This window comes from Podarcis filfolensis, assembly GCF_964270895.1.
Source record: "Podarcis filfolensis genome assembly, chromosome: 10".
In the NCBI taxonomy this organism is placed as follows: Eukaryota; Metazoa; Chordata; class Lepidosauria; order Squamata; family Lacertidae; genus Podarcis; species Podarcis filfolensis.
This window is the reverse complement of record NC_139612.1, coordinates 34,619,126-34,641,063: the sequence shown is the minus strand read 5'-3', so window position 1 is coordinate 34,641,063 and position 21,938 is coordinate 34,619,126. Positions and strand designations below refer to the sequence as shown.

General features: G+C 40.8%; 1 protein-coding gene across 9 annotated transcripts in view; it reads right to left on the bottom strand.

Moving 5' to 3' along the window:
* Positions 1-857: 857 nt before the first annotated feature.
* Positions 858-21,938, bottom strand: part of NAV3 (neuron navigator 3) — a 448,840-nt gene continuing 427,759 nt past the window's right edge. For all 9 annotated transcript variants that reach the window (XM_083573284.1, XM_083573283.1, XM_083573285.1 and 6 more), the window contains 11 exons: positions 21,087-21,261; positions 19,655-19,752; positions 18,915-19,010; positions 16,732-16,900; positions 14,890-15,125; positions 13,734-13,888; positions 12,262-12,333; positions 11,251-11,447; positions 9,256-9,374; positions 7,568-7,765; positions 858-3,730 (listed from right to left, as the gene is read on the bottom strand). In XM_083573284.1, coding sequence (XP_083429410.1) covers positions 3,611-3,730; positions 7,568-7,765; positions 9,256-9,374; positions 11,251-11,447; positions 12,262-12,333; positions 13,734-13,888; positions 14,890-15,125; positions 16,732-16,900; positions 18,915-19,010; positions 19,655-19,752; positions 21,087-21,261 — 1,635 coding nt within the window. In that variant the 3' untranslated portion in view covers positions 858-3,610. The remainder of the gene's footprint in view (positions 3,731-7,567; positions 7,766-9,255; positions 9,375-11,250; positions 11,448-12,261; positions 12,334-13,733; positions 13,889-14,889; positions 15,126-16,731; positions 16,901-18,914; positions 19,011-19,654; positions 19,753-21,086; positions 21,262-21,938) is intronic.

Genomic DNA, 21,938 nt, shown 5'->3' with positions numbered 1-21,938 from the left:
GTTATGAAAACAGTCAGAAGAGCCAAAATAGTATGGAAACTCACTTTAAAAACAATGATGTCTGTAATAAATTGATAATTGAATACAGATGTAGGAGCATGCAGATTTGCTGTGTTTTTCCCATTCTGCCCTGCAAGCTATAATTAGGTGAAGAGATTCAATCAAGCACATTCTGAATAATACTACCATTTAGAAATTATTTGAGAAAGTACATCCATACTGTAGTAATGACTTTTTTTTAATAGAATGAGTTTCATAGCATATGTAAAAACAGAAGCTTATATAAATGTGTTTCATTCTGCTTATTCCATTTTCATTTGCTTTAATACTGACTTGCTTCCCCCACCACACCCAAAATGTGAGTATTCCCTATTTTTCAGCAAACGTTTACTTTTCCTATGAGGGTTTTATATTTTGCTTAATGCAACAGTTCCGCCTTTTCGCCCCTGTCTTTGAATTTAACTCACCCAAGTACCAAAAACAAGCCTACAATTTGGTGAAGTGGAAGCACTTAACATGTTAGGAGCTTTCTGGATACCTACAGTTAGGTATCATAGAATATCTAGGGCCTACATAGTGACAGATTTGAGGCTTCCACATGTGAAAATGGTTCATGGAGGTACAAATAGTAGGAACAATTTGGTCTGGTTCATATTTTAATGCGAACCTACCTATTTCACTCTTCCTGAAACAATATGTGAACTGAAAAACAACTGATCCTTTGAAATTCACATTTCCACAATTTTTGTGATGCAGTTGTCGAACTAAAACAAATGCACCAACTAGTGTGAAGTGTGAACAAAAATGCATATATTATTGAAAGTAACATTGCAATGTGCAAAAGACAACAGACTCAGTTGTCAATAAATAATTCCACTTTAATGGCAAAGTAATAATTTAGACAGATACAGTGTGCACACTTGCAAAAAATATATGCAAGCTGGTTTACAAGCTAGAAGAACAACAAATCAATAGAAAATACATCATCCAGTTAAGTCTGATGACACCAAATACTTATTATTAGGGCTTTACAAAGACTACAAAACTTTTCAGATGATTTATCTCACTGTTTCTGTCTATTTACATGATATGTTACATCAAAAATGTACAAAATATAAAATGTATACAGACAAATGTTTCACAAACATTTTAAAGTTGTAAACTAGGTGGACTCATTGAGATGTATTGCAGGGAAATTTGTATTATGTGGTACATACATACAGGTATTTTGTGTGTGTGCGTCAAAATGGCAGGAATTCATGGGTTTGCTTATATGTTGTTTCAGACCACATATATCATAAAGAGCAGTTGTTGTTTTAGTCATCTGCCAGAGAGTGGCATGTCATTTAACAATATGAGAAAGTAATCTAGGATTGGTGCCTGACTTCAGACTACATTCTTTGTGCATAATATCAGAGTTTTATTTATTAGGGCAATAGCACCATGCAGGAAAACTACACTGATTTCCTTGACATTGTTTTGTAAAGTAGATGGGCCACAGGAGTTTGTAGCACCAGTTACATGTCCTGAAGGTACTCACTGGCTAGCTGGATCTGGAAAGCAACTGTTAGCATCCTATTGCAGTGAACGTGAATGTGCTCAGAGTTGGCAATTTCAGGACTGTGGCTCTAAGTATACAAGTGCATGTCTACACAATGCCATAGCCCTTGTATTACTTTCATTTATTTGAATCGGCATATCCAATTACTCTGATCAGTTTTCATTCAAACTAGTGTAGTCTGCCAGGATATACAACATTTTTGTATTTGCCTAAGATGTATTGGCTTTTATAATGTAGATTGAAACATGCTCACTCTAGCATGGATAGCTCCTGCATAGTCATAACAATTCTAAATACAGGACAAACACACCATTGTTTTTATATATATATATTTTTAAAAACCTCCAGATTGTATGGTTTGCGCTCTGGATATTTTTAAATTTTTTATTTATTTTTTTGCAACATACAGGTAATCTCAGTAAATGAAACATCTCTTAACACCAACAAGATAAAATACAGTTTCTTATTTTTGTTGTTGCTGTCACTGTTGTTTGCTTTCATTTGTGCAAGGCTTTTTTTTTAATATTACAAGACCCTCCCAGTAGACTGTGCAAAACCAACCCCCCTCCCCCTTTACAGTATAAACTTTTCTCTCAACCACAGTGGACAATCACTGTGTCATAATGCTGAATTTCTTCATGTACAACAATTGCAATCAAAACAGCATGCTTCAAACTGGGGGGGGGGGGAGGGAAATGAAGAGGAAGGGAAAAGAATAAAGAAATATTTGTGCTCATGCTGCACCAAGTGCACCCAGCTCTGCTGGATAAGATTTTTCCCAAAACACCTCTCTTTTAATAAGCTCTTTTTCATAGAACCAAATGGACTTAAGCCAACTGTCTCAGGTTTTGTTATTAATCATTGTTTATTATTAGGAGTGGCTTCTGGGTCACTTGAATATTTTAGATGGTAATCTATTCACACAAGATAAAAAATACTATATATATATATATATATAATCTATCTATATATCTATATCAATAGATCGTTCTTCTAGCCACTTCGTTAAAAAACATGATATACAGAGATGAGGCTACTGTGTTCACTGATGCTCTCTCGTTAGTAAATGAAGAAAGAAAACAGTGTAAATAATCAATGGTTTAACAAATTAAACCAACTGTAAAATTGTTCTAGAAATCGGTTTTAAGGCAGTGAGACAGCACCATAGGAAATGTTCTCTTTTCCCCCCCACTGAAAAGGCTCGAAACATACGAAGCCCTAAGAAAGCCTTTACTCAGTGTCAGATAAGAATTGGTAAAAAAAACCCTTGTTAAGAGGTGGGCAGGTGTTTAAAAAATACCCTCACGGCTAAAAACAAGTTGTATATAAAACAGATGATTTGTACAGGAAAACAACAACAACAACCCAGAAACCTTGGTGGACCACATCACTGCAAACTTGGCAGCTTAGTATCAAATTGGCACTTTTCCAGCATATATCACAGTAGCGTTTTCCTGGCAATTGCACAAAACTGTTTTGTGCTTTTATGGAGTTTGCTTTCTGTATTTTCTTTTTCTTTCTCCAACTCATTTTGGAATGGGCAGCAGTGTACAATTCAAACACTACCGTTGTGTCTTGTAATGAGTGCCACGGGGCACCGGCAGAGGTTAGAGGACCAGGATCGCAAAGACCACTAATGCAGCACCTCGTAGTAAATTGAAGTGTAAAAAAAAACCAAAGGCTTGCATTGTAAACTTTTGAGACAGGAAGAAAGACAGAAAGAAACAACCCCAAGGAGATTCCAGTTTGGCTAACACATGTGCAATCTGCTCAGTTGTCCCCCCTCCCCCTCCCATTAAAAGGCCCTTTCCAGTTGATTGATGGAGTCTCACTCAGCTCCACTGATACTGAAATCTCTTGAAAATAAACTAATTCAAGCTTTCCATTTTGATTTGCTTTCCTGACTTTCTAGAGATAAGTCGACCGCCTATATATGACACAGCACTCACGCTCTCTCTCGGGCCACCCTGGCACGCGCTGCTTCAGCACTGCAGCAGTTAAAGCCGAGACAGTTGAACCAGCATCCTATATAACCAGGCCTGTTCCTCTCTAGAGAGTTGACTCAAGCGAGGGGTCCAGAATATCATCGTGGTGACTAGCAGTATCGCTGTCACAGCTCTGTGCGCTGGAGTAGCTGGCTGCTTCTTTGAGCCTCATTAGCATGTGCATCTGAGGAAGAAACAAGGAAATGCTGGTGTCATTGCTGTTAAGAAGCGAAGGCAACAGTGGTTGTGTGTGAAGACCCATTAAACTCCCTCCAAAATAAATTACACAGGAAACAGAATATTCGTTTAGGATTTTTGGCATTAATTTGGCCACAACTTTGTTTACAGCATGTGAGTGGTTGCTTAGCTATTGGTTCGGACTACCTGAACCTGAACTGGCAGGAACAGGACTGACAACTGGAACCTCCAGAGGTCAGTAAGGGAAAACACACTGGGGGAGCAGAGAGGTGGAGTTCCGCCTCTTAGTTCACCCCAGATGTTCCCAGGAACTCTGCCATGGTCCTACCCCCTGAGAGGGGATCGGACAGAGCAAATCGAGCCCCTGGATTCCTTTAATGGTATTCCCTAGCAGCAGCAACAAAATTGAGGGGCAGGCACAGCTAATCCATAATCCTCTCCACCAAAGGATGAACCAATACCTAACCGCCAACCTTACAAAGTTGTGACGATTTGCTACACAGTAGGCAAAAACCAAATGGCACCAGCCAAGTGGCAAAATTCCTACTGGGCCCCTGCTCCAAAAACAGATGACCCCTAGACAGGCATAGCAAGGTCAAAAACACAACCTTAAATTATAGGGAAGGGAGGGTGGGAGATCCGCTGCACGATGTGAAAGAGAAAGCACTTCACCTCGTGCAGCCCCTTAAATAGCCCATCAAACCCCAACCGACAGAAATCTGCCCCAGTAACAAAGGGGAGACCAATGAGGCAAGGAGGTCATCCAAACGGGCCCACCCCAGCAACAAGAAGGCAGTTTGGTGATCTCACCGCAACACGTGGCTCTCCATGATTTGGAGGACACGATCTCTGCTTTCGAGCCTTTGAGCAGGCAACAGGGACATGTCATGGGGGCAGCACTTTGAAAAATCAGTGCTGGCTGAGATGGCAAACTTTTTAAATCCCTCTTCTTTTTTTAAAAGTCTCCACAGGCAGAGAGCAATGGAAACTTTGGAGGGAATCAAAGGCTGCAGGAATTCAAAGGTGTTTAAAGGACAGGGAGCTCTTGATCTGAGCCACGATCCTGAATCCATTTTCCCAACGCCAAGGTAAGAATAGACTAGGCTTTTGGTGTAAGAATACACTGTGGGGATAAAAAGGAATGCAATCGCTTTTGCATACACAGTCACACCATCTTAGAGAAGAAGGGGAGGTGGGAACTGAAGTGGAGTGGACTGAAGCCAGCTGCTGGATACAAGAGCACCATCTGCTGCCCAGGAGCCGACCTTGGCAACAGAAAATAGCATGCCACAGCTGCAAGGCTGGTTTCCAGAGGAGCCTTTAAGCACATCTTACTTAACATCAAGAGCCCCGGAGAGCTGTAAGATGCTCAGTGCCTAAAATTACTGTAATTATAGTTGGTATTTAGAAATCGTCCCTCTCGCCATGTTGCTCAGGGAATTGATCTTACACCACCAGCATTTTTAAATGGTGCATTATTTGAAACGAAGTGCTTTGGTTTTTCCGAGCAAAGAAAAGTAGGCTATATGCTTTCTCTTGCCCCAGTACCTTCTTCTCAGATTTATTTGGGTCTTATTAGCTTTACAGTGGCCACAACCATATAGTATGCCCCTCTGCAGGGTATATAGGTTGCTAGCCACAAGTCTTTGGGTTGAATAATGTTGTGCACCTTGTTTATATATGTTAACATATATGTTTGTGGGGCGGGGGGAGATTGGTGGAATTTTGGTCATGGTTTTATTTTATATTGTTTTGCTACTGATTTTTTAGCTGCCTTCAGTTCCTTTAAAAAAAATTTGAATAGAAATGGTTCACAATTATTAAAAATAAATAATACCACTAAAGTGGTGTAAGGGAGGATCCAGCCTTTAATCCAGCTACTTCACAGGATCTCTCCCCACTAAACCTCTAATATTCACCTGGATATATGGGGCTTCCCCCCTTTTTTCGTTTTCACTCTTAAATTGTGATGGGACATCTGGAGGGTAGGTCAAAATGTTTGCAATTGGCACAGAAATAGACTGATATCCTGAGATGATAACTCCTTGATGTGAAGCTAAAAGAATAGTTACATTCAGGCACAAGTCCTGTATAATCTGATTAGATCCTTTTTTTGGCAGTATATGGTGAATAAAAGTACCCCTGACAGTTAAGTCCAGTCACGAATGACTCTGGGGTTGCGGCGCTCATCTCGTTTTACTGGCTGACATTTGTCCACAGACAGTTTTTCCGGGTCATGTGGCCAGCATGACTAAGCCGCTTCTGGCAAAACCACAGCAGCACAACGGAAATGCCGTTTACCTTCCCTATTTATCTACTTGCACTTTGACATGCTTTCGAACTGCTGGGTTGGCAGGAGCTAGGACCGAACAACGGGAGGTCACCCCATCACAGGGATTCGAACTGCGACCTTCCAAATGGCAAGCTCTAGGCTCAGTGGTTTAGACCACAGCGCCACCCATGTCCCTTATACGGTGAATAGACACCAATATTATCTTGGGTACACTATATGGAGGCAGATGACAATTTAAAGCAACCATATAATAACCCAGGACTATTTGGAGGAAAAGTATAAATATGCATGAGCAATTCTATTTTTTTTTCTAGAAAAAGAAGTGCTGGAACTCACCATGAACACCTCCCTTGTTCTCTTATGACAATGGCGCTCACTGGAGTTCCAGCTGAAAAAACCCCTTGTGCATGAGGATTTCCTACTCATGATTCTGGGCAAGCTACTTGGGGAGTAAGGGTGATTTTTAAACCTCAAGCAATTATATTGAAACAAAAGATTAGGAAGCTGGGCCCAGTGGCGGAGCTTCATGCTCCAGCACCGGGGGGGGGGGGGGCAGAGTGCAGGCGGGGGGCAGGGCTGGTGCGCATCCTGGGGGAGGCGGGGGCAGCCACAATGGCACCCTGCCGGGATCACGATGCCGGGGGCAGTGCACTCCCCCTGCACTCCTCTTCCCAGACCATAAGATGCACATAGCTTTCCCCCCACCTCCCACAAGAGCCGCTCGCTCTTTAAAGGGAGTGCGGCTCATGTTGACTTTTGTGGGAGGTGGGGGAAGGGACAGAGCCGCACGCTCTGTCCCTTCCCCCACCTCCCACAAAAGCCAGGGATAGCCGAGCAAAGCCTCCGCAGGGCAGTGGGATGAAGGCTCCCCGAGCCCTGTGGAGGCTGCGCACGGCTAAGCCAGAAGCCAGGACAGCCAGCGAGATCGCTGCAATCGCAGCCTCCGCAGGGCTCAGGGAGCCTTCATCCCCTGCCTGAGAGAGGCTGCGCGCGGCTAAGGCTCCCCCATGAGTCGCACTCCCTTTAAAGAGTGTGAGGAGCAGGTGTGCAGCTCTTGGGGGCTTTTCCCGAGGAGGGAGAAGGGCAGCCCTTCTCCCTCCTTGGGGAAAAGCCCCCAAGACCTGCACACACGCGGCTCTTTAAAGGGAGCACTGAGCAGAGCCTCCTGCTGCATCTTATAGAGCGAAAAATATGATTAGCAGAAATTGATAATAAATAGCCAACCACCTTTTTGACTTGAACTTGCTGAAAAAGAAAAACATGTCTACATACTTCCACAAGGCAATGTCCACCTACTTGTGCAAAGCAAAACTGATTGCTTAACTGAATTTCTGGTTTTTCTTCTCTCCCCTCCAGTACCCAAATATGTTCTGGAGGTTCCCTTAATCCTCTGGAGCAGTTTTTGGTGGTTTGTGAGGGGGCTACAGGGAAATGGAGAGGAAGGATAAACCCTGCTGTGTGAGTAGATGGCCTCTCCCACTATGTAGGCTCTCACCAATAATAATAGCATAGTAATAATAATCCTTTTACCAAAGGATCTCCTTCTGAATCTGTCTGTGGAATGTGCTTTGAAGTGGTTCCTTCTTTGGCAGATGCATAACCTTCATAACCAACATCTTCAGGTCTCAACTGAAGCAATGATGACCAATCATGCTGCAGTGAACTCCATGGACAAGTATCTGCTATCCACTTTGAAGGATCTTCCCAAGGTGCTCGTTTGCCATACATCTAAGTGTCCATTGCAAAATAGAAAAACATGGGTTGTTTAATTTCAGTTGAAGAATATTCAGCATGGTAGTGCAAGACCTTTTGGCCCAAATTTGTTGCTTGACAACAAAATGGGACGAGGTTCATTAACTCTCCCTTTTGCATTTTCAGGTGATAGAAACTTAACCTCACTGGGGCTGGCAGGTAATTTTTCCCCTCCCCAGAATGATGGCATGTAGGGTGGGGGGAGTGAATGGCAGTTTCCAATGGATACTGTCATTTCTCCCCAGAACGCCCATCTGAATGACATTATGCCATGACATAATGCTCTTCTAGTCTTTTCTGGGGAAGAAAAATGGCAACTGGCAGTAGTGAAGAATGCCAGTGAGTTTCATGCCTCCATAACCTCAAAATGCCTCCCAACCCAAAATGCATCCACATTTTTTGGCCGATATATAGGATACAGTCAGAAGGGAAGCAGTTTTGTCTAGGGCAGGGGGTCACAGGCTTAAAGTCCCACGTCCCACAGTCCCTGTCCTGATCGGCTCCACTTTTGTTTAAATATACAATTAAATACAACACAACACTTGGCACAATGCATAGTTTGGCCACATATTAGTTGTATTTTCAAAGCCTGAAATTCTCAGTGCCATGAAGATGCCTTTTTAGTGTCCTTGGATGGTTGTAGATGCTGCTTCTATTTTGTATTGGAATCTTTCTTGAAAGGACTTTCGAAAAATCAGTGTAATATTTAAACAATTCAAGATGCTTCAATTGTGACTTATTGACAAGCCACTACCTTTATAATTAACATGTTACAATTGATGTAACATGTTATTGCAATTATATCCCACTTTTTCTCAAAGCTGCTCAAGGTGGTGTACATGGTTCTCTCCCCCCCCTCCTCAAGTAAGCCTCACAACAACCCTGTGAGGTAGCTTAGGCTGAAAGGCACCCAGGGTCCTTCATGGCCAAGAGGGGATTTGAACTGTGGCTTCCCAAGCGCTACACCACACCATCTCTCAATGATGAAAAAAATGGAAGTAGTTAATCTTTTGGGTGAGTGCTAGTTGCCAATATAACTGGATCACTTTTAGTGATTTCCCATAACCAGAAGTTTATAAACCCGAGGTTCAGTCTGAGAATGAAATAACAAGTACTTCAAAATTTCACATTGCCAGAACCCACCACCTCTCTCCTATGCAAAAGCCATTCAGGCAATAAACCACTAAATACATAGAAGTAATTTTGTCTCTTTCTCCCTCTTCTTCTTTCTTAATTAAGCACAAAGGATTGCTAAAACAAAGCTCTAAATTTAGAAGGAATTCATTCTCCTCCAGATATGTAGTATGCAGCAAGAGGATGAAAATGGGGGACAAAAAGCTGATGCAGATATATTTCAGTGTCCCTCTGTCACAGATCAGCCAGAAGTGTGTTGTAAAAAAAAGTAAAAATATCTATCAGGAAATGCATATACTTTTTACAATTTTGGCATCTGTTTCAAGTCTTACCTGAAGTCCTTCTCTCACAGCTTCCATAATATATGGTACCAAGGAATAATTCCAGAGGTCTGTGAACCACACTCTGGAACCATCAACGTCTATAGGGCAGGGCAGGAAAAGGCGAGGACCTGAGATAGGAATTATTTTTTGTTAGAAAACATTAACTCAGCAAGCTGTTTAAAGCAGACAGTGGGGATATTATGGCCCTCCTGATGTTGTTGGACTACAGCTCCCATTATCCCTGACCACTGGCCATGCTGGAAGGGGTGGATAGGAGTTGGGGTCCAATCACACATGGTTGGTGGCAGATTTCCCATCCCTGAAGTTAACATTCCACATTCACGATGAGGGCTATTCAAACAATTCTTCAAAACATATAGTGGCATTTTCTTGCATTTAGCTTGCTACTTGTACATAAGATATGACAACATGTTTTGTAAAAAAAGAAGAAGAAAAGGGCAATATCTGGCATTATTTTGGAAGTTTGCAACATAGCAAATATGAGCTCTGCTTTTATTAAAATCAAACTCCTTCATAGGTTCTATATTGTGTTTGTTTCTGTTGGGAGAATTGACACAATACTGTACTCATTTCTTCTGAAAGCAAGGCATGCTGTTACATAAATATGCTGAACTTATTTCACTTGCTTGTCTATGTTGCAGCAGCTGCCAGCTGGCTACATGGCAAATGTCAAAGTAAATTGTGGCCAATTGGGAATGCTTATAGAGAAAAGCTGAATTTTAAAAAATCTCTCTCTTTTAAAAATGTAAAATTATGTTGCCTATCTTAGCCTTAGTCTTATTTGTCCCCAGTGCTTCTCTTAATGTCATTGGCTGCCATGCTCTGATGTCACAGAGGCCAACAGTGGCAGATGGATCATAGCCCTCTAATTACCATTGACTTAGTGTATTTGACATCATAGAAGGACAATAAAGCATAGTTTAGTGCTAAGGAAAACTGAGCTGTTATTTTTACAATGCTTTAGTTGCTTGCAGGCTAGGACATTCCCAGCGATGTTCTGACCAGCAATTCAACTGCAGTAGCTAAGGCTTCACCTCATGCACCATCCACCATTTTAGTTGTTATTGCTGTGGCTTTAAAAAAAAGGGGGAAAACCCCGCCCACACATCATATTTAAAGCTAAGGGAACCCCTCCCCATTTATTTATTTTTTTAAAAGAAAGCTATTCACAAGTCACTAAATATTTATCCACCCAGTGGCAGAGCTTTATGCTCTGGCACCAGGGGGTGGAGAGCAGGTGGGGGCAGGGCTGGTGCGCATCCTGGGGGCGTGTTGCGCTGCCCGCAGGGACGTGGTGCCAGGTGGGGGAGGGGGAGCCCCGATGGCACCCCACCAGGATCACGCTGCCGGGGTTGGTGCGCTCCCCCCACACTCCTCTTCCTCCACCAGTGCACCCACCCCACTTTCATGGCGGATGAATGGGCATGAGAAAATGGGGGTGGGTTACATCTCAGTTCTATAAACAACCACAGATCATGTTGAAGTAATAGCAGTCTTGTGAATTTGTTCACAATGTCCTCTTGCTCCACTCTCTTGGCTGATATCCCTGTTTTAATTTGCGAAATAAATCTACAGCTGTGCACTAGAACTGTGCTATTGAAAGTCAGAAAACAAGGAGAAATATGTTAAAGGGGCAGAAAGTTAGAAAGAATCCCAGAAACCTTTTGAAAAATGGACAAGCAGGAAAAGGACAAAGGAAGGAAAACTCAACTAGCAAACTGCAGTTGTGTAGCATGAGTGAGCAATTACATGTCCTTTTCATTTTAGTAGGATTTTTTTAAAACTATAAGCAGCATTACCAAGTTTGCCAACCCAAGCTCCAGCTCAATCCACTCCTATATGTTTTGTTTGAGCACAAAAGGTCAGCTGCCAATTAATTTGACATCAGTGAAGCAGACTCACAGTAAGCCTGTAAGTTTAGATAAGCCTCAAGATCCCGTTTTTGTCCCTTAATTTGCATTATTAATTGAAGAAAGGCCTCACCGATGGTTACATCAGAAGAACTGTGCGTTTCTAAGAAGCTGTTCAGATGATGCCATGTCTTCGGAATCCAGTCAATTATTTTGATGAGGTCGTTATTGCGTGCGCTCCTCTCTATTTCTGTCTCAATCAGTTTCCTTCTCAGATACCTGGATAAGAACCCTTTGACAGGCTCCATGTGGTTGGCACACAGCACCCACCTATGCAGGCAAAGAATCAGTTAGAGAATGTATTCACATTACAGGAACTCTGGGCAATCCACTAAAATGGATAGTTAGCACCTCTTCACATACTGCATAATTAAGCTACAAACAATATTATTATCATCGGCTGATGTGATAGGCACAAGCTTAACTGGCTAAAAAGAAAATATGAAATAATTACGTGGAAGATTTGGGCTTCAGTCCTCTAGGAGACCTGACAGCATCCTCTGTGTTTAGAGATAGTGTATCTCTGACTACCAGATGCTAGGAATTATCAACAGGGGATGGTGAGCCCTTCTTGAGCTTGCCTGTGGCACTTGGTTGGCCACTGTCGGTAAACAAGCTGCTGAACTAGAAAGTAAAACTGCCACAGGAGCATGATTCTTAAATTTCTTCCTCATAACTCATAGATTCTCTTCAATATCAGGCCCTAAGCTCAGTGAGAAAGGTAAAAAATTGATGAAGTCTCTGTCTATTTATCTATCCACATACCGGTATATTTTTTTCCAACCCTGCAAAGGTGACCTTTTGGGCACCAATATCCCAAACTATTTGGATAGAGTGCACAGCAGTTTTACCACCTTGGTGCCTTGGAAATGTGGTGAAAAGGCATGGTCTCCTTTCACAAGTTACTAAACGCCACTTGGCGTTTAACTTTTGTTTTATTTTAGGACTATCTGGAAACATATCTACGTGGTGGCTTCCTGATGTATCCACATCAGAAAGAACAAACCTGTTACAACACACACACACATAATCTCAAAGGTTTAAACCTAGATCAGAAGAAGCATTTTTAAACACAATTTTTTACCTGAAATTTTGATGCAGTTCAAGGTTAGGTGAAGATGAAACTCCCTGGTTCATAGTTCCAATAATATAGGGACTACAGAAATAAAAAGAGCTGCCAATTAACTTAACACATTTACACCTTGTCATTTATTTGTTTTTAAATGTTTGGCGGAATTGGAAAAACCCCCAGTTTAAAAATTTGAATAATGGATGATTGTCAGAGAGGTTGAAAGAAGTCTAAAAGAGAAAATATGTGATAAATTTAGATTGGATACTATAAATGTATGTTGGAAAATTTAATAATTTTTTTAAAAAAAACCAAAAACATGGGGTATATATGTAATAAATAAGTAAAAATCAAAACATGGCCAAAAATGAATACAATGTTTTCACCTGACATCTGCTGGTCTGTCTCCCAAATCCTGCCTACCCTGTCTACCTGTCTGTCAGTGTTACAAAGAAACCAGTTCTCTCTGAGATTGTCACTCCCTAACTATCAAAGGCGGGGCAGCCAGAGAAAGGCCTCTGGAGATCTAATGACCACGAATGTTCATTTTTAATGTCCTCTTCCTTCTATTCATTTTACAATGTGTTAATTTGCATTGCATAAAGGAATTTTGTGTGTGTCAGAGCTGAGCAATGACTCAGCTGAGCTTATTTCTACCACACACTGCAATGTCATTGTTAAGTTGGGGGCGAACATATCAGACGACACAGCGATTCTTCCAAAGCAGCTCTTTATTTGTAAGCTGGAACAGAACTAACTGAGGAGCTCAGTCAGCCTGCTTATATAGAGCTTCAGAACAATGTAACTGTTGTCATTTTCTAAAACTATACAATCACTGAACGTCACTTTCAATCCTTCATTTGCATACAAACTATCCAATCACTGAACGTCACTTTCGATCCTTCATTTGCATAACTATCTACAGTATCCCCCTGCTGGCCCAGGGTGAGAACTTCAGTACATAACAGTCATCTTTTTCTCACTGGTGCCACTCTACTGCTTATCAGGCGTTACCTTCACTTCTGTCATCTCTCTAAAACGGGTGTGTAATGGCCCTGGGACACACCTGCAGACAGCAGGTCCTGATCAGTTTCATTTTATTCTAGGCTAGCAAGGCTTGGATTCTATAATGTAGAAGACTCATAACTGGACTCATAAACAAGCATAGCTTGTCACTGTTGCCAAGATCTTAGAGACAAGCTATCCTTGTTCATATGAATTTATAGGGTGCAGTTACTTATATGAAATCGTATGAAGTGCTTATTTGAAGTGACAGCAATTTATAACAGCCATATCTATGATAGCAGAATATTAAGCTTTCACTGCTATTGAGAATACAGGTTCTTATTTAATTGTGTTGTGACATGCACAAATAAATGCTTTAAAGCTTTTTGGATTAAAACCCCTGTCAGCTCCAACCAGCAACCTGTACCACACCAATGACTTACATTCAGCATATTACAAGACAAGGTAAAGAGCAAACCTACCATTTGTTGTATTTACAGTTGAGGAAACCATTGAAGATGTCACTCAAAGAACCAACATGATGGAGGTTGTCAAGAATTATGACCACAGGAAGGTCAGCACTACTGTTATCAGCACTGCATTGTTCAGCCAAATTGGCAAGGTATTGTTGCACATCCTTAAAGAAAAGAAGGAAGAACTCAGTAAAACAGAAGATGCTCAACTAACGCCCTCACAGTTGCGAAGCTTCCACTAAAACGAATTGCTGCTTAAACCATTTTTGACAATGTCAGCCTGAGGTACTTGCTCTGAGCATTCTTTTCTTTTTTTCCTTTTTTAAAAAATGATTTTCAGGGAAGCCTTGTAAGACGTATCACGCCTCAGAGAGTTGGTTTCTATTTGCTTGCCCCACCCTGACCTCTGTTCCTTCAGAAGAAGGTGTGAAAGGAGCTTCATGCAGGGTTTCTGAGTGGAAGTGCCCCACACATAGAGTTGTATGTGTGTAGAATCCCTTTTAAAACCTTTTCTGGACATGTGAGGCTAGAGATGGCCCAACTTGGAAGATTCCAATTTCACCTTCCATAATACAATTGAATGAGCAATGGAATTACTCATACACTTTCTAGGTAAGATGGAAGAATTTCTTCAATCAAAGTAATTCATTTTCTCTAAAAAGCTGCAGGTTGTAAATTAGGTGGGGCATCAAATATACAATGTACAACTGTGTTGGTTAAATTTTTGAAGACAGATTTTTTTTTCACGTACACCAACACTGGGACAATCTTTGTAACATGACAGAAAGCATGAAAATGGTGGGATGATAAGGTAGATATTGCAAGTTTCTGACTGTGTCATTTTTGATCCACTGTGAATACTGAAAAATTCCCATATTCTGAATGGTTTTGAATAAATGTTGTTTTTTAAAAAAAGAAAAAAGCAGAGATTTGAGATTTAACTTTCAATATGCTAACTGATGCTGAAAAAACACCTTGATTTCTTTGTAAGTATTTGCAATCACAAATGGCCACTGTATTTAGACTATGCTGGGAAATCTTAAATAAAAATAAAAAGAACAAAAGGAAACATCAACAATTACCTAAGTCCATGGCATGTAATGAAACATCTGCAGTTTCTTAAAAACTGTACAGTTGATAGCTGTTGGTTCTTTTTATGTCTTACCTTGCTTGATTTGTGATCTACATTAAAAGTAGCAATGGCATCTTCCATTTTTTTCCTGCCAGACTTCGTTATCACATATTCCGCAAGCCTGTTGGCTAAATAGGTCTTCCCAGTGCCACTAGGTCCTGACAGGATAATTCTGTGATGCTCCATCAGTAAGTTAAAGTACCGTTGGCTAATTGGTTTAGGAATTAATGTATCAAACACAAAGCTGTCCAAACTATTTTCTTCTACTCCTGAAAATTAGATAGGGGGGAGAAGAAATGGTAGGGGGTGAGGAGAGGAAATCTATTTTTCTCTGTCTCATTGTTTTTGGCAAAACATGGAATTATTTAAGAGAAGGAACTTTTAATACTTGCTTCCCCCTTCTAGTTTTTGAAATGTTGACAGCAGGTAAATGCCCTTAATACAAACCTTTCTTCCAGCATCTGAAAAGCACTGGAAGTGCACAGACCTTTCCTTGGGGCCAAAAAAAGATTAAACAGTGCCTTCGCCACATGGCTCAATGAGTGGTAGCAATGCAATCAAAGCAAATGTGAAGCGAAAACTCATTGAGGCAGTGATGTATATCTGAAATGTTTAAGGCATTTAAAAGAAAAAGGTCAAAGCGACAGCAGCAAGGGTTAGCAGGAGAGAGATATCACACCAAATGACACAAAGTCTTTTTGAAGACCCTGAAAATAGAATGCCCCCATGGCTATATGAAATATTTAAAGTCCCTATCTGAAGTGATTGATTTGGAATTCTAACCGTTCATTGTTATATTAAAGTCCTCTTCTGTACTGGTTTTAGATGCAAAGCAAGTCATCATCAGTCTAGGGTGGTGAAGTGTTAAGGGTGCAAGAGTTCTTGAAACTACACAACTCATCCTCTCCACTCATCACTAAATTATTCTCAATACACCCTCCCCCCCCCCCAGTGTTATCACATTTACTCATGGTGTGGTAGACTGGGGTCATATGGGGTGAGGGAATTACATATTTAAAAGAAAGATGGCTGCTGCCACATAAATCCTTTGGATGGAAAAGGACCTTAACATGTGCATGTTAACTATAAAAACACCAGATGGTTTGATGCAGATTTTGAAGACGATAAATATTGTTACATGCCACCCTAATCTCTGAAATTCCAGGGGTTTCAGGTGCTTATTCAAATTCATGTTTCCTTTTGGGAATCAGACATAGCAAATGTTGTGAGCGTCTTCATGATACATGGTTTGTTTACACATCTATACAACCCGAGCCTGTGATGGAGGTGTTCACAGTACTGTATTAACACCTCAAAAGGGTATTGCTTCTCCCATAACTTCAGCCTTCAATTCAAACAGAAATCGAACATTGCTCTCTGACCTTTTGCTTTTTCTCTAGTCTCCAGATCACAAAGCAGCAAATTCTGCCCTAAAAACTCAGGCTCTGTCCTTCTAAATGAGCGTTGGAGGAGGGGCACCATCCATTTGTCATCTGGCACAGAGCACCTTTCTTTTGTTCTGTTAACAGCCCATCACCTAGGCTGGCCTGGCTATTCCAGCAATTGAATATCTGCTGGATACAGGAATTAGAAGGAGGCCCAGGCATTCAGCCTAGCCCCCCCCCCAAAACAGCATAACAATATTTATGGACAGCTACCAAAAAGAGGTCCTGCTTGCTTTAGGGATCCCATAAATTCAGAAGCTCATTTTGCATAGTTAACTTTACTTATAGCTGTAAATTTAGTAACACAACTGGGATGCTACCCAAGAGCATGTATGTGTTTGTAAGATAAAGGAATTATACTGTGCTAAAAAGAAGCTTCAAGGAGGAAAATACATGCAGAGGAAGGGAATAAAATATAGCATAATTTTACCTTTAAGGTTCACAGTGATTATATTATTATCTCCAACCAGATACCCACAAGGTAGCAATTCAGGCACTTCTTGGCTTTGGGATCGAATGACATCACCTATACAATAACTAGCAATACAGTCTGAACCTAAACCAAGGCTAGTAGCTGGATCCACTCGGAAAACATATTCCTGAAATGAGAAAAGACAAAATACATATGCAGCAGCCATTATATGTGACACAAGGATAGAAGAATTAAATGCACCCACTTGTTTAAATGTCACACTCATTTCCATCATTTACAGATAAAGAACACTCACTATGCTTTAGGTGTAAATGTCAGAAAGCATTTTTTTTATATTTCCCACTGGGGCTCATACAATCTTCAGACATTTTGACATTTACCATAACATAAAATATATGAAATACTCATGAAGCAATGAATAAAAGGGAATCAGATTAAAGAAGGGGCTTAACAATACTTTAAACAAGAGAAGAGCTGAACTGAACTGGGCATTTGGCTGCACATTAAATATACAAGTTGGCACATTGCCTATCTTGCTTCCAAGAGAATGTGTGGTTTACATGCTGATGCTCATCCAAACATACATTCCAGCTTAGCAACTGCTTTTCTGAGATCATCAAAATTTAAGATAAAATGGTGCTAGCCATTTTATGAACAATAAGCTTCAATGGATGAAGGAAATTTTGAATATGTATGTAGTGCAGACATACCCCGAGAAAGAATTTTATGACATCTTAAAGAACATCATGAAAGAACACAGGTTCAATTTCTACACTATAGTTTCTCCCATATTGATGTGTAGACACTCACATTCCATTTAAAGGCAAACATTTTGTACATTGACCTCAATATATATGTATATCACAATTCTGATAGCATCAAGGCACAGAGGGAATAGCCCATCCTAAGCAGAAAACACCCTATCTGTAAAATGGTTCTTACAAACTTGGATGTTGTAAAACTAATCAATATTTCTGGTGTAAGGAGTGACAAATTCAAATTTTACACTGGCTGTATAGCAGAACAATTAATTTGGCAGCAGATCTTCACACTGCCAATGACTCTGAGGAGTCATCAGATAAGGATATCCCTGGCCCAGAAATGGGGTCTTCAGCTGCATTTGTTTCTGGTTGGCTCAGACAGTCCTCTCCATCTTCCCCAGGGCAACACAAACAGAGGAGATGGAGATCCAGGCAGGAAGTTTAGAGCCACCAATAGAGTGGCTGGCTAGCTGTGCATGAGGCTGTGTGAAAAGGAAACAGCTGCTCAGACCAAGCCTGACATGAGAGCCAGGAATGGGTGTGACACAGCCAGCTCCTATATAAGCTCCCAATCTGAGCTGTTCCATTGCTGAAGCATCTGCTTCTACCCAAGCTCCAGCCTACCTGGCTTGGGGAACCGGGGGGCAGAGCCGTAGCTAGGTGATCTTGCGCCCTGGCAGAACCATCTAGATTGCGCCCCCTAGCCATGGACAAATTAGCTCTTCTTTCCACCTCTGCTCCAACCCTCCCCCTTCCACCCATTCAATTCATCCTCTATTAAAAACCATTTCTTATGAGGCAATAATCAATATTTATGGTCATATTTTGCACTGCCCCCCCATCACCTGCCCCCCTGGTGGGGGCCCACCTCACCACTCCCTGGCTACAGCTCTGCTGTGGAGTTAGACTAAAAGTGCTACTTCAGTCAGCTGGCTGACCATAAACACTGCAAAATGTGAGGCCCCAAGGTGACCTGTATTGAATGGGTTGGAGTGGGGTTGTAGAGCAAACATGAGTAGGCTTAGTTTGGTCAGAATCAAGTATACACTTCCAGTAATTTACTTGGTAAATGAACCACTATAGCTGCTAGAAGGCTGTGAAAATTTGTGTCCCGGGTTTTTTAGACTCGTTCAGCCATGTACTATCTGAAACCAAAGGGGCACATTGGTTGCCAGATGTGAAACATATTAGCATTATTTTCAGCTCTCCTACCCCACTATGGCATTCTGTTTCCTTCATGGTGGGAGAAGTCAAAAAGGAGCCTCTATCTTCCTAAAAGAACCGATTCACTGCATACAAAAGCCCTCCTGGTCTATTTGTTTTGGCAAAGCTCCGAGTAATAAGAAAATTAAACACCAGGCAAACATTACAAAACCTAGCCTAGGCTCATCCTTCTGAACTGACTCAAAAAAGTCCTACCTTAAAGAGCCGTCTGATTACACCATCTAATACATCCCATTTTGTTTTACCACTGACTCCAATGGATCCTATCAAATATGCCTGCAGTTTTTGCTCCTGTAAAGAGAAGAGGCATTCAGGGGAGAGATGTGGAAGAACTTACACAATTAAAGTATTATTTTGTAAGGCTTACTGAATATTTTTCCCACAGAAGAAGACATTATCCTCCTTTGAGATATGCCACAGTTATCACAACAAAAACTGATGCAAACCTAATACTAATTAAGATATTAATTAAGATATACAGCTGTGCATGCAGATATTTCTGGAAATTAGTTCAGTGATGTGCCAACCTTTTATTTCATCTAATGCAAGATCTAAGGTTGAAATGGGAAACCTTCTGTGGCAAATTTGTGGGGACTACTAACATATAGCCCACAATAGGCCTCTTCATTCAGAAGTAGCTTTAAGGATAGGTAGGTAACTACGTTTCCTATCTAACAAAAGCATGCTGTGACATATATAGACCCGAACTTCTATGAAAGGCAGCAGAGCACTTTGCTGTTTATCATCAATTAGAGGCACTGCCAGGATGACACAAATATAGGTACAAGGTGCAATAAATTAAAAAGGCTGTGGTCAATGTTCCCTGTTGAACTCTTAATTGAATATACTACTGGGTAGTACAGCCTTTGTAACAGCAGAAACATAAGGACAATTATGATGATGAACACAGCAATAAAACCTGGAAGTCAAAGTACCTTGGATCGACCGTAGCCCTTGTTTATTGTGACTATAATTTTAACATTCTGGCCTTCTTTATGGAGAGTTCCATCTGTAACATCTTCAAGTAAAATATCTAACAAGCAAGAAACAAATAAAAACACCCCTTTAAAATTTACTTAGCTTGGCAAAAGAGACCCATTTGATTTTATTTGTAATTCTAAAGTGTACTTTAAAAAAAATATAAGCCCAATATATATTCCAACTGCCACTACTCCTTTAATCTTTTGGCAAAAGCAATGCATAATGTTTCGGGATTGATGCACTACTGCCCAATCGGGGTTACACTAAAATCTCGTATATCAGAAATATTTTCTGTGGGGCAGCAATCACTTCTCCAAAAGGAAAGACCAAAACAAAAGGCTTAAAAATGAACCAAGATGTTCCTTTTTTGGACAATGGGTGTGGCACTTTAGACTTCTCTCTGTCTTATTGGTTTGAGTTGCTTCCCTCAATCTGAGTCATTGCTAAAATCAGGCAGAGGTGGGAGCAGGTTAAGTTTCTCACAAAACAAATGCCTTGTATCCTGGGTTCTACAAGGGCCAGAGGATTGCTTTTTATACTTCAGGACATCTATACTTTTTAAGATCTAAAAACAGATGGTGCCTGTTCCATTCCATTCACTGAATCTAGGATTTTCCTGCAAGTTTGAAACTCCAATGCATCACCTGCGACTTTAAATAAGAGACTATTTTGGGGGTTGAATCCAAGGTCACCTGCCAAAGATTCTGAAGCCTTGGAGTCAACCCTGTGCTGCTGTCACCCTTTAAAGTCTCAGACATGGCAGAAAACAACTAGTGGTAGAACCTACAGGGCTAGTGACAAGCCTTTATTTTAACATTTGCAGAACTGAACAATAAAACACCAAAACACAATTACAAATATTGGTAAATGTAAATATGTATACTAAGTGCACTGCACATCCTTTTCCTAGGCATCATTTTTTCTGCATTTAAATACCACCTTTCTGCCAAGGCAACCAAGGTGGTTTTACAAACAAGTGGTAGAGAATATTCTCAAGCTGTCTCCAGGAGCAGATGCAACTGTCTCCCAGAACTCATTATCTCCCACCTGGGTGTTACCATATTAGCCCAGCACACTGGTAGTTTGGGAGAGGGTGTTTATGGGTTTGTGTTTTGTTCTTGTTCTTATCATGCATTTTGTGTTTTTATTTTGTATTTTTATGTTGTCAATCACCCTGAGATCTTCAGATGAAGGGTGGTGTACAAATTTAATAAAACAAACAAACAAACAAATAAATAAATAGCGAACAGCTTTCAAAATTTAGGATTAACTAGATTTCTCTACAGTTTGACAAGAACTGCATGTGCACATGCAAGCAAAATGATTTGGTAGGGCACTTGAACTGATCTGGTAGGGCAAATTAAAACAATAACAACATGTATTTACCTGATGTCACTGAATCAGTGATGTTCAAGTTATTCAGAGAGAGACCTAAAGATTGTCGTGAAGAGGAGGAGGATGTGCTGCTTGAGGACTCTGAGCATGGCCGGCCTGGCTTTGCAGTGTTTCCAGTCTCTGCCTTCAAGCGATCATTTTCTGCTTTCAATATCTCAATCTCATTCTAGCATTTAAAACACAAGAAATAAACATTTTAAGGTGAGGAACGGGGCATTTAATACCGTTGGGTGCATTGTGCGTTATGCATATGCATAATTTGTTAGCTAGAAAACTACTTATCGGCAATGCAGCATTTTCTATGGTATGGTACATCCACTGGAACTTTAAGTTGTTCTCATCTTTGGAACATGCCACAAAACTGTTGCGTGCACTATAAAATTTTACCTCTCTAATTTCATGGCAAATAGACAAGATGAAATCAGATCCCGAAAACTCAAGTTAGGCTGCATCTAGGTGGCAGTTTAAATGAACACATATGCACATGTACTTCACATTTGCACTGTACCCATATTCCAAAGGTCTCCTGGCTGTCGGAGTCTATTAATACTGCAGTAAATGCAAGACCAGCATCAGCAATGTAGCATGGCTGGCCAGAATAGTGCTACAATGGCACAAAATCAAGTTCAACATATTGCAGACAAATGCTTCGTCAGCTTTCTGCACGCTGTGAGATAAGTGTTGATTTATACATGCTCATTTAAAATCATGACATATCATATTTTGCCACCACACACACACACACTGGAACATTGAAATTAACCATTTCTAGATCTTTATGAAGTATGTTTTAGAATTCTATTCCTACTACTACATGGGCAATTTCACAATACAGTGGTACCT